Consider the following 12,652-nt stretch of genomic DNA (forward strand, 5'->3'; position numbering starts at 1 on the left):
GTATCACCCACCAATCTAAGGATTTTTTCATCAAGATGTATAATTTAAACTTTTTATCTACCGAGATTGTTTTTTATCCCAGGATTCGGTGTGTCGTTTGGTAGCCTTTACATTTAAGATAAGTGGACGATCTTGTGTAGGAAGGCGTGTGCATTAGAGAAGGGAAAAAATGAGTTCCCTTGTATTGGCCTTTCTAATTAAGTGGGTGTGCTTGATTTGATTGAATAAAAACCGAGGAGTTTTGTGAACGAACATTTAAAATAAACCTAGGCGTCAGGTTTGTTAATCCTTTAAAAAAAAAAGGGCATTTTCTGTATAGTCATTGAGAAAGAATCAGTAGGAGGTAGGTGTCCGCATGGGAAAAACAAGCAGTTTTGTGAATTGAAATTTTGAATTTTGTGAATATGCGTCACAGGTTTAATTAGTGAGAAAAACAAAATAAATGGCTAGTGTAGGCGTTCTCTCATTAGGCGTTGTGAAACAATCAGTAGACATAGGCATCTAATTATTGAGGAAAAAAAGTTTTGCAATGAATGGAAGGAATAGTACTATATTCCGTAGGCAATAGGGTATAAAAAGATGCATTATAATCCCTCTATATTCTAAAGGTCTAGGGAGCACAGCTGAGAATTCAACCGGCTCTGTCCAACAAACCATCGCTAAAAGCTTCACCCTGCGCAAAATCTTTTGGCCATTTTATTCCAACTTTAGAAGGTGTTTGCTTGTACTTTCCTTTTGTACAGCTGTTTAAAGCGGTGTATTCTCCGTAGTGCCGATCATAAGTTGTCGCACACGGCGATACTTTGTGCAGTACAATGAATGGTACAGCAATATGGATGTCAGCTGTATGTCAATGTTTTGATAGGCAAGTCATGGACCGCGAAGAGCTTACATGGGATTTCATTGAAGTGTACCGTTCCTTTCTGTGCTTATGGAAGGTAAACTTGCCCAGAGTACAGTAACCGCCTAAAGAAGAGCGAAGCCTACAAGAAGCTGATGGAAGTTGACCTGAGACTCCTCAAAAGCAAATTCAGAATCTGCACCCAGCATATAAAAAGGAGTTTAACAAGGTGGAGGAAAGCAAGCATTCCGGGGCCAAGGCAGAGGCAATTTACCTGCCAAAGTTGTAATGCTTTGACCTACTGTCTTTCACCAGGGACCAGGAGATGTCGTGAGCCTCACTGAGCATGCTGAACCAATTAGAAAAAGTAGCACCCAGCCCAGCTGCATGGCATCAGCAGTGGTTAGCCCAGTGGAATTGAGCAGCATAAGTACATAACTAGCCATACCTTAAAGGATACACTGTTATTATTTTGGTTATTGCTCTACAAGCTAAAGTACTTCCTTTTTGTATTTTTTTCAACAGAGCATGACGGCGTAATAACAGACACATTGGCGCAGTGTGCAACAACGGTGGAAGCCAACCACCACCAAGATAGCACCAGCGTGGCGATCCACCCACAGTCCGATCCCCCTAGACTGTTAATATCAACTACCTGTTCACGCAAGAGAGCCCAGCAAGCTGAGAACATGGAGAAGCTGCTTCGCAGACACTATCCTGATGAATTTAATCTTATTGAACAGACTGTTGTGTGCAAAATGCGATGCATGACAGAGTCCCAACGGTTCCACTATTAGAGGATTTCAACGCAGCTGAGCCCATATACCCTGCTGGGTGACTGGGCAAAGGTAGTGGTGTTTCACATCCAAGCAGAACTGCACAATTGCATGAAACTGAAAGGGAGGAAACACAAATTAGATATTTAAAAAAAATGGTTACCATGGGAGGTGGGGAGTTCTTCTTCAATGGAAGGGTTCAAACAAAGGCTGGACAAAGATCTGTCCGGGATGATTTTGTGAATCCTGCACTGAGCAGGGGGTCGGACCCGATGACCCTGGAAGACCCGATGACCTCGGAGGTCCCTTCCAACTCTACCATTCTATGATAAGCTGGCTACCCTGTGGGACATGTGCATGGGTATGGCTAGCAGCACTCAATGACTGTCCCTCCATTGCTTACTCCCATGCAACCTCCAACAATGCATGAACTTGCTTCATTTTCAACACCACCACGACTACCTGACCATGATAATGTATTTAGCTTCCCCAGACTGTAATGAAAAAGCTTGCGTTTCCTCACTTTGCATTGTTTGTGCTTCATCACATGGGCATTTTTTCATCAATATTTTGTGGTGTTCCTGCTTTTCAATCCCAAAACTCAGCTGAAATTTACACCAAAGTGAACGGGTCCTTTTGTGAAGTTTTTAACATAAATTATTGTGTTTCTGTAAAATTAATGAACAGTGCTTTCTTTTATTCCCATGAGTATTCTCTGTATCGGTTTTGTTCACGAACGGTTGAGTTTTTTGGTTGTTGCCCATGCCGGCCTTTTTTATTTCATCACATCTGTTAAATGGATGACATCAACATACGCGCATGTCAGCCCGGTGGCAGATGTGGTGTTTAGTTGTTGTGGCGCCCATTAGTGTTTTTACGTTCAGGTTGTCTGACATGAGGAAGCCGCCAGCTTGCAGCTGTCATAGAAGGCCGCAGTTCTGCTGTTATGCTTTCTGACATTACCAAAAGGATAATGTCGGTTGCCTGACATTACAATTCAAAATAATGTTTACAATATAGCACTTTATATCCCCTTACAAATATAATATTTTTAGACAAATCAGCTTATAAAACCTTTGTTTATGCATGCACTTTAGTTCTGAAACAACCGTATAGTGGAGCTTAAATCCCACAGGATTACCAAGATTTCACAATGACTGCCCCGAGTGAGGGGGGGGGGGGGGGTACAGCGTGGCATCTGACGTGAGCAATGTGATGGCATGAGCGTGTCTATTGGTTGGTCACTAGTACCCTTTTCATGGGCTTTCTTTAGCGTCATTAGTCAGAAAACATGAGTGGCAGAATCTCTCCCTTGAGGCGACAGAAAACTCACGCACTGGACCGGCTAACCTTGACTATGATGGCGTACATAGGCCCTATCTGCACCCGAACAAGCACAAGCAGTGGGTCCTGAGGAAGGTAGTAGAGAAACTGTGCAGGAGCTATGGCACGGTTCACAGCCATGCTCAGCTGCAAAGACATTGGAGTGACCTTAAGATCAAAGATCCACCAAATTGCTGAGCTATCCACCCTTTAACCAGAGATAAGGGTTTGTTGGAGATTGTTTTTGTGGTTTACTGCTTAGACTACTTGTGTTATTTCAAAGACTGAGAAAATATTATATGAAATTTTGGGTAGTGTTCTAGCGATTGGGGAGACATGGTGCGCAGTCTTCTCTTATTACCAGAGAAGAATGCATTCTTTAGTTCTTCTGTGAGGTTTAGGCTTTAGGATTCTTTCGCACGAGCCCACAGATCTTGCTACAAAATGCTTCTATGTGAAGCTAATGGCTTTCCTTTGTATTTTTGGCAGGACAAGAACGCAGGCACAGCGCACAGAACAGCCCATCTGAGGTGAGGAATTATCCATCACCACCACAGGCGGGAGAGGAGGCACACTGGTAGGTATGAACATCGCGAGTTGCTGCTCTGAACATAAGTTTTGACGTAACAAAATTATTTTCTCATACAGCAGAGGAACCGGCACCGGAGGTGAGATTATCTCATTGGTCTTACACCCCACCATCTCCTCATTCGCCATTGAGCCCACGTCAGCCCCTGCCAGAGTCTCCACCTCTGCCTGGTAAGTGTCATTTTCTGCAGATCATTCTCAGACAGACCCTCGCAGTAATGTTCCCTTTTACATTGGAATGTTGGCAAGCAAAGACTGAATGATCAGACATTAACTGTCCAACATTATAGGATTCAAGAATGCATATTATTCACCAACGCCTATCGTTAAGTGTAAACAGCAGCCATTCATTACTGAACAGCTGCTGCTAAAGTGAATGGAGAGGAGCAGGAGAGCGAGGAGAGAACTCTTCTCCAGCCGCTCCACTTTCCTGCCGGCCGCTCTGAGCGAGCCAGCGATACTCGCTCCTGTGGAACAGCACATGCAGGGACAAGTGTCGCGCATCGTTTGCCTGGCAGCTTGTTCCATGTAAATGGGGCTTTACGGTGAATGAAGAGGGGCAGGGGAGAACGTGGAGAGAAGTTTCCTCTAGCTGCCCTGCCTCCCTGCTGGTCAAGCTGTGATCAAGCAAACGATAATGGCTCCTGTGTAACTTCTGGGGTGCCAGTAAAAGGGCCCTTACAGCACGAGAACACTCCGATAAGCAATGTCTTTTCATCATCAATCATTGTTTTAAATCAGGCCTGTGGGATGTTCTGCCCGCCCCACTAACTGCAATGGGAGAATATCTCAGACCGGACTTTCCATGAGGAAAAGCATTACATGCTCGAGTTTTGTAAAGATAGCCTAGAGGCAGATCAGGGCGGAATTCCCGTCACTGCCCATGTGAAAGCTATATAAATCTCCAATATAGGCCCATAAAAAAGGTTGTCACTAATGATCTTTATTCTGCATTGTCCCTAGGATCCCTGCTGGATGAAGAGGCAGATTTCTTTTTCCGTGCACTCCACCTTGCTAATGCCCAATTAGCACAGTCAATACATAGTCTCCTGTTGGAAGGCATTGCCAACCTAGTAGCATGGGGGGGGGCACGCTATAGTCGGTGAGCTTCGGGTCACTCCTTTGTTTCGGATGGTGCCATAGTTCCTCCCCTGTTTTGTTTACCTCAGGATCCGCTGCTTCATGAAAGTAGGATGCAGATGGGGCCCATCCGCTGCTGCCAAACTCAGCTTTGTTAGCCGGGCTACCATTTCCCAGCGTCCCTGTTATGTTAAGCACATCATTAACATTTGTTAAGTTATAAAATTATTTTGTTGTGCTTACAAAGATTACATTTATTAATTTTTATAAAGTATGAAAAAATGCAATCCAGCTCAACTATATAGAAGCTAAACAATTGGGAATGATCAGGTCTTAAAGATGTTTAATTCAAATACATGTTCTACATTTTAAATACATTAACACACACAAATGCCAGGCAGGTCACATGTCGTGTGGAGCGACAATTAGTCATCCTCACATAGCATGTTAATGGCGTCTAGGCAGTTGACTCGATGGATACGTTTTTACTCGCAAATGAGTATTTTTACTCAAGATATGTTGCTGGTACACCTCATAGGGAGTCTATAACCAAAAACACATGTCTATCGAGTCACACGCCCTATTACATGCAATGTGTGGTGTACTAGTTTGTAAAAACAGACATGCATATACATTCTATCCGTCCTGCCAAGGCACTGCACCAACCATGTTGAGGTATGTGCTGCAGCGTTCACAGCATTGAATGGCATCATCACTCGCACAACGAATTTAAAGGGGTTTGAGAGGTAAGATGCTTCAGAATGCCACTCTCCATAGTTTATTTCCATGCTATCTACATTTTCACTATCAAGCATGGATGATGGGGTGAAGGTCTGTGCATCTCAGCACCTCAAGTAGTTGTGCATATTCGTATGTCGTGGCTACATATTCACTTAAAGCAACGAGGTGCTGCCACCAGCGATACATTTTCCAGGCACAACTACAGGCTACAAGGGGATGGCTATTGTTAACAAAACATTCCAGCAAGCGACTCCCCTTTGCAGTTTTGAAACGTTTAATATCACTATAGGAGGAAGTAGCGAATCTGTGGGGAGCCCAAAGAAAAATTCACGATGAAGATGCCGCGACTAGAGATGAGCGAACGTACTCGTTTCGAGTAATTACTCGATCGAGCACCGCGATTTTCGAGTACTTCAGTACTCGGGTAAAAGATTTGGGGGGGCGCCGGGGGGGCGGGGGAGGCATGGCGGAGCAGGGGGTAGCAGCGGGGAACAGGAGGGAGCCCTCTCTCTCTCTCTCCCTCTCCCCCCCACTCCCCGCTGCAACCCCCCACTCACCATGGCGCCCCCTGAATCTTTTCGCCCGAGTACGGAAGTACTCGAAAATCGCGGTACTCGGGCGAAAAAGGGGAGTGGTTGAGTAGGCTCGCTCATCTCTAGCCGCGACCCTTGAATGCGAAATTAAGATGGAAAATGTATTTTTTAATGATGTTTGTAGCGGCTGCTCTGTAGCCAATCGCTCTGCCTTTTTAGACACCAGGAACTAGGCCCAGCCAAACGATAAACATTCCCCTTGAATCGCTGAACGATTGTCATTTAAACCTAGTGAAAAGCAAACTGCCAAAAGAAGAATTTTTTTTGTGGACTGAAAGACAAAGATGAACAAATATTGACTGAAAAATGCATGATGGGTTCGCGTTTAGACGTAACAATGATCGCTCACTTTTGGCAGTTTGAACGAATTTTGAGCAATAATCATTGCGTGAAAATGAGGCTTTAGGCTGGATTTTTCAAAATTGATAAGCAACCCTAGGTCGGAAAATAGTCTAAGTGTCTTCCCCCGAGGTGCCCCTCCATAGTCCAAGCTGTTCAAGATAATTAAAAGGTCATCAAGATAAGGTATTATATTAATCCCTGTACCTCTGGGAAAGCCAATTGTCTCAATCATAACTTTGAAAATTCCAGCTTCAACCTCAAAGATTCAATCTGCAGAATCCATGGATTCCCAGAAATCTGGTTCCATCATCCTGAGAACTCAGAGAGCCTACTCCTTACGGGCCCTGTTATTTTATCTGAAATCAGATCAGGGGGGAAAGGGGTTACTCTTACCCTTGCCTCCTTTAAGATATGACCATCTGACTGTCTTGCCCTTGTTTTCTGTTCTCTTGGCTGGTACACCTGTTTCCCAAAGGATGGGCTCTTTTAAGAAAAATAATTGGTTAGGAATCCTCTCTTTGTATCTCCTGCTTTCTCCAGTGTCTCCTGCCTAGACCCTAAGCATAGTGCCCACCTAGCGGAGTTCCCTAGTATCGTATTTCTGGCAGAAAAGTGCACAGATTCCGCTGATGCATCCCCAGGAACCTGGTAGCCATTTTAAGCAGTAGCACACACCTCAATATCTTCTCTGTGGAGATTTTTTTCTTTTAGGTGAATCAACCTGTGTAAGTCATAAGAAAATAGATTGTGCAACGGACATAACCGCTATATGAGTTTCCACCAGACAAGATGTGGATTGCCATGCTTTTAAGAAGAAAATCTCCTTTTTTGTCCATGGGATCTTTTAACTGACGCATCTTCAAAGGACAGGGACGTCTTTTTAGTTAACTTGGCACTTGGATGTCAACTTTTGGCTCCTCGCTTCAGTTTTGTGTCTTTAGGTGCAAACTGGAGTCTCTTTAACTCCCGAGAGATAGCCTTCTTTCGGCATTCTCCCACCCCTTTGTCATTAAGTCCTTTAAAGTCTCATTCATTTTTCCTAAGCCAAGACCTAAGAGCCCCAAACATCCCATCCTGAAGCGATCGTAGTTGCTGGGTATTTACCACCTTCACGGTATTACGAACTGCAGGTAGCAATTAGTCAAGCTCTTGATTAGAGAAATATTTATTATCAACTATTATGGGGGTTGTTAACTCAGAAAGCTCCCCTTCAGAATAATCCAATTCAGATGGCTCAGTCGTGGAGGATAGACAACCCTGAGTTTGGGTCCTTTTTGCCGGCCTAGAAGGTCCAGGCTGAGGCTGGGAAATTGGTTCCATCCTTTTTGCTTGTAGCACAAACTAAAAAGATAAAAAAAATCCCTGCACTTGTTATGACAGGTGTCTCAAGGTAGCCGCTAGTAGTGTCCAATAAAGGTGAATTTATTCCGACATACAGTATATATATGCAACGTGTTTCAATGCTCTAAGGCATCTTTTTCAAGCATAAAAAACTTCACAAATTACCTACATTTATATATCAGCAGAGAAAGTATCTCACCTTGCCCAGTATCTCGGCATTGCCTTCATTGTCTTCTAACTACACCGCCCAGTTGTTGCGGTATTATTACAAACAGTAATTTTTCCGAAAGATGAGGAGCTGGAATTTTTAATACAAAAGTTCTTGCTTTATTGTATATGTGCCATATAAAAAAGGATTCAATCCACCAGAGAACGTGTTTTGAACCTTGAGCTGGTTCTTGTTCAGCTCCAACCTAGGAACAATAAAGCAAGCACTTTTGTATAAAGAATTCCAGCTCCTCATCTTTTGAAAAAACTACATTTATATAGCATGATTAGATTCTTACAAAAGGAAAGTCCAGACAACCGCAGGCAGGAGTGATGACGTCACCTTCCAGGTTCAGAAGTCAGCTGACCCTTGGTGGTCTAAGGGGAAATCTCACCCTTTGCTAGTCGGAAAGGTGGGGGTACACCTGCCTAAAAGCAGGATAAGCGTCCTAACAAGGATGACTCCACGGTATTCCTTTTGGGCCTGACTATTCCTGATAGGACACAGGACAGTGCGTACCACAGGTAGAGGAATGGTGCGGGGACAGGAAGGCAAATGAATAAGCGCACACAGACAAGTGCAGAAGACAGAGGGACAGACAATAGGGTCAGAGACAGGATCCAAACAAAATAATAATAATCTTTATTTGTATAGTGCCAACTTATTTTGCAGCGCTTTCAAGCGTAGAAGAAATGCAAGCTATACAAGAATTACATATGATATACAATCAGTTTGAAGCAAATTGAGTGGGGTTGATACAGCACGTACAAGGGGGGGATTGGCATGAGGGACACAGGCAGTATGGGGATTTCATATGGAAATCAGTTATTAGAAAGCACACAGTGTGGGGCGATAAGGACGTGCAGGGGTAGAGGTCGTGTTTGATAGGCAGGTTGAAAAGTGTGGGGAGGCATAGGGAGGGGCAAGTGAACTAAGTCAGGGGATTTGGTGTGCCTCCCTGAAGAAGTGACTTTTTTAAAGCACAACAAGAATTGTCCGGATGCCTTTGGGTAGAGCATTCCAAAGGATGGGTGCTGCTCTGGTGAAGTCCTGTAGGCAAGCATGTGAAGTTCATATTAGAGGGGTGTTTAGTCTGAGTGTGTTAGCGGATCAGAGTGAGAGGATTGGGTGGTGTACAAACAGGAGGGAGGTGAGGGAGGTGATGTATGGTTGTGTAGTGCCATGGGGAGCTTTGTAGGTGAGGTTGAGGAGTTTAAATTTGGTTCTGCAATGGATGGGCAGCCAATGCAGTGACTAGCATAGTGCAGAGGTGTCTAAGTAATGGCTGGATAGAAAAATGAGCCTAGCTGCCGCATTTACTAAGGATTGGAGTGGAGCGAGTCTGGTGCCGAGAAGGCCACTAAATAGCGAGTTGCAGCAGTTAAGTCGGGAGCGGATGAGGGCGACCATGAGTGTTTTTAGCATGTCTATAGTGAGGAACGGCCCGGATTTTAGCAATATTTCTGAGGTGCATGTGGCATGTTTGGGCCAGAGATTGGATGTGAGGGGTAAAGGAGAGGTCAGAGTCCAGTGTGACCCCCAAGGCGGCGGGCATGCTGTCTGGGGTTATGGTGGTGCCAGACACTGGAATGAAGACATTGAGGGGAGGTCGGTTGGAAGGTGGAAAGACAAGAAGATCAGTTTTAGAGAGGTTACGTTTTAGAAAAAAGGGAGGACATAGTATTAGAGACAGAGGACAGACGGGGATATTTTGGAGAAATGCTCCGAGATCTCATAGGAAGAGGTATATAGTTGGGTGTCATCAGCGTAGAGATGGTATTGGAGGCCGAATTTGAGGATGGTTTGTCCAATTAGGGCTGTGTAGATAGAGAAGAGAAGGGGATCAAGGACCAAGCCCTGGAGTACCCCGACTGGAAGAGGAAGTGGAGAGGACATTGAAAGAATGGTCAGAGAGGTAGGAGGAGAACCAGGAGAAAGCAATGTCCTTTAGACCAGTGTTCCCCGACTCCAGTCCTCAGGGACTGCCAACAGGTCATGTTTTCAGGATTTCCTCTGTGTTGCACAGGTGATGTAATTATTGTCGATGCCTCAGACATTGCCACAGGTGTTCTCTCCATAGGATAACCTGAAAACATGACCTGTTGGTGGTCCCTGAGGACTGGAGTTGGGGACCCCTGCTTTGGGCCAATAGAGCAGAGCATATGGAAAAGAAGGTCATGGTCGACAATGTGAAATGCAGCACAGGGGTCAAGAAAGATTAGTAGGGAGTAGTCTCCTCTCGACTTTGCCGTCATCAGGTCATATCATACTTTTGTGAGGGCAGTTACTTTTGTGAGGGCAGTTTCAGTCGAGTGTAGAGAGTGGAAACCAGACTGGAGGGGGAAGGGGGGGGGGGGTGAGGAGTGAGTTGTCAGAAAGCGTGTAAGGTGGGAGTAGACCAGACATTCTAGTAATTTGGAGATGAAGGGCAGGATTGAGATGGGTCGGTAGTTGGCGGCATCAGTCGGATCAAGGGTTAGTTTTTTTAAGCAGAGAGGGGATATGATAGAGTGTTTAAATGAGATGGGGAAGGTACTAGAGGTTAGGGAGAGGTTGCAGATTGTGGTGAGGTGAGTAATGAGAGCTAGGGAAAGGGACCGTAGGAGGTGAGAGGGTCGCTGGTGCAGGTGTTGGGGCTGGCAGCGAAAAGCAGCCTGGAGACTTCTTCCTCTGTCATTGGTTCTAACATAGAAAGTAAGTAGGTGCTGGATGCAGTGCTGAGGAGACTGGGATCAGGGCTAATCGTGCAGTTATTGGAGATTTCTTTTCGGATGTTAATTTTTTCTTTAAAAAAGGCAGCTAGTTCTCCAGCAGTCAGATCCGTTACGGGGGCTGAAGAGGAAGTGGAAGGTGTTGAAGAGTCGTTTGGGGTTGTGGGATAGTGAGGGGGCAAGAAAGGGGAAATAAACTTGTTTGTCATGGTGAAGAGCTAGGTTATAAGTTTTAAGCTTGAGTTTGAAGTAGAGGAAGTCTGTGGGCAACTTTGATTTTCTCCACAGCCGCTTCGAGCACCTAGAACACCGCCGGATGAAGCGCATTTGGGACGTGAGCCAAGGTTGCCGTGGTCTGTACAGTCACTTGTTTCTGGACACTTAATGCTGGACACCCATGCGTGGCTATGAGGACATTGCTAGCTTTAAAGTTCTGGCTACAAGACTACAGATGGGAGTGGCTTATTAGATTTCACTAGTCAACCAGCTGACCCTATCTTTGCATGGCTGATGAACAAGCATGGAGGGAAGGGAACAAAGAGCTTTATTGCACACTTTAAGTAAACAAAATGTGCCCAGCAACACTAAGATGAGACAGAGGAGAGGGGAACTGCTATTGGGGGAGGTGATAGTGAAAATTACATGCAATAAATATAGTTAATTCAGTTTATATGAGGCAGTGGACACACAACATTGCATACAGATTATGACAATAAATGAAAGATTGCCCAAAACAGGGAGGCAGCAAACAGGTAAATACATATATAAATACACAGAAGGCGCATCAAAGTAATGGCAGACAAAACCTATGCTGGGTGTCTGAAAGAAACACACACTAACACTGAGGCAATGTAGTATGTGTCTCTGCGAAGCACTTGGCTAATCTTATTAAAGTAAAATACCATCTGGTTAGCAGTTTGTAGTGGATCTTAATATGCAATGTATTAAGCGTAGATTTATTGGCCCATTCAAATGATACAAGCCATTGATTAAGGAAAAACATTTGGAAAATGTGTGTTCTCTTGGATTCTCCCATGTCCCCTGATAGAATGTTATAGAGATGCTGTACAGGAGATCTATTTTCCCCGGGTAAAGCAGACAGTGTTGAGGACCGTTTGCGCAGAAGTTCCACTGAGTCACAATTGACGGAATTCAGGAGTGAGCTTATTTGAATAAATATAAAATAGTCGCGCGCAGGGATTCCAAATTACAATGATAATTCTGACTTTATCTTACTGTTTAACATTATATCGTTAATATGAAGAATACCCTTATGCATCCAACTCTTTACATCCAAATTTGGTGTAAAAAATTCAAGTATCTTTAAGGACACATTATTGGGCACTCTCTGTGCTTCGTGCCCCCTTCTTTAGGCCGAAAGACCAGGAGAAAAGTGATGCTGTCACAGGAGGGAAATGTATATTTGTGTTTGTACATATTAGAGATTGTCCTATTATAAGGGGTTTTAAGGTTTTGTTATCAGTAAGGGAAAGCTCTATATTAGCCCAGCTAGACTGAGAAGAGCTCGGTCCCTACTCACTTGATTTCATTTAAAGGATTACGATGGAATGATAATAAGATTGGAGGCAAGGTACCCCCAGAACCTACTATCTGCGATGCAAGTATATGGTACATACAGAGAGTTGCCATTAGAATTTAAATATTTTGCTTTGGGGGAGTGGCATAATTAGTGTTCGAAAGAAGTAGAGTATTTTTTGCAAATTTGCATCTTAGATAAGGCAATGCATCCACTCCATGATAATTTGCGATTAGAGAGGCATTTTAGTTCTTTTTGGAGAGAAGATGAGAGGCATATACCATGGTTACCCAAAAAACAGACCTATCCGGAAAATAAGTTCTTGCTCGATTCATCAGGATTTTTAGGGAGGCTTGAAATATAAGCCCTACCCTGAAAATAAGCCCCAATTACACTACATAAAAAAAGCAATTCATAACCTAGCAGGTGTGGCTGCCGCTCTCCAGAGCCTCGCAGTCCTCAAACGCTCATAAAACATCACTTCCTGGTTATGGGATTCATAAATCCTGCCTCCAGGAAGCAATGGCTGTGAGGGTTATTGGACAGCTGCTCAGTCAATCAATGCAGTGCA

The 12,652-nt window shown here is 44.2% G+C and overlaps 1 protein-coding gene across 1 annotated transcript in view; it reads right to left on the reverse strand.

Annotated features, from left to right (window-relative positions):
* Positions 1 to 7,421: 7,421 nt before the first annotated feature.
* The window catches only part of LOC136627234 (serine/threonine-protein kinase SBK1-like), a 37,998-nt gene continuing 32,767 nt past the window's right edge, over positions 7,422 to 12,652 (reverse strand). The window contains exon 5 of the mRNA XM_066602164.1: positions 7,422 to 7,625. Within this exon, the coding sequence (XP_066458261.1) occupies positions 7,422 to 7,625 (204 nt within the window). The remainder of the gene's footprint in view (positions 7,626 to 12,652) is intronic.

The sequence above is a fragment of the Eleutherodactylus coqui genome, chromosome 5 (assembly GCF_035609145.1).
Source record: "Eleutherodactylus coqui strain aEleCoq1 chromosome 5, aEleCoq1.hap1, whole genome shotgun sequence".
NCBI lineage: Eukaryota > Metazoa > Chordata > Amphibia > Anura > Eleutherodactylidae > Eleutherodactylus > Eleutherodactylus coqui.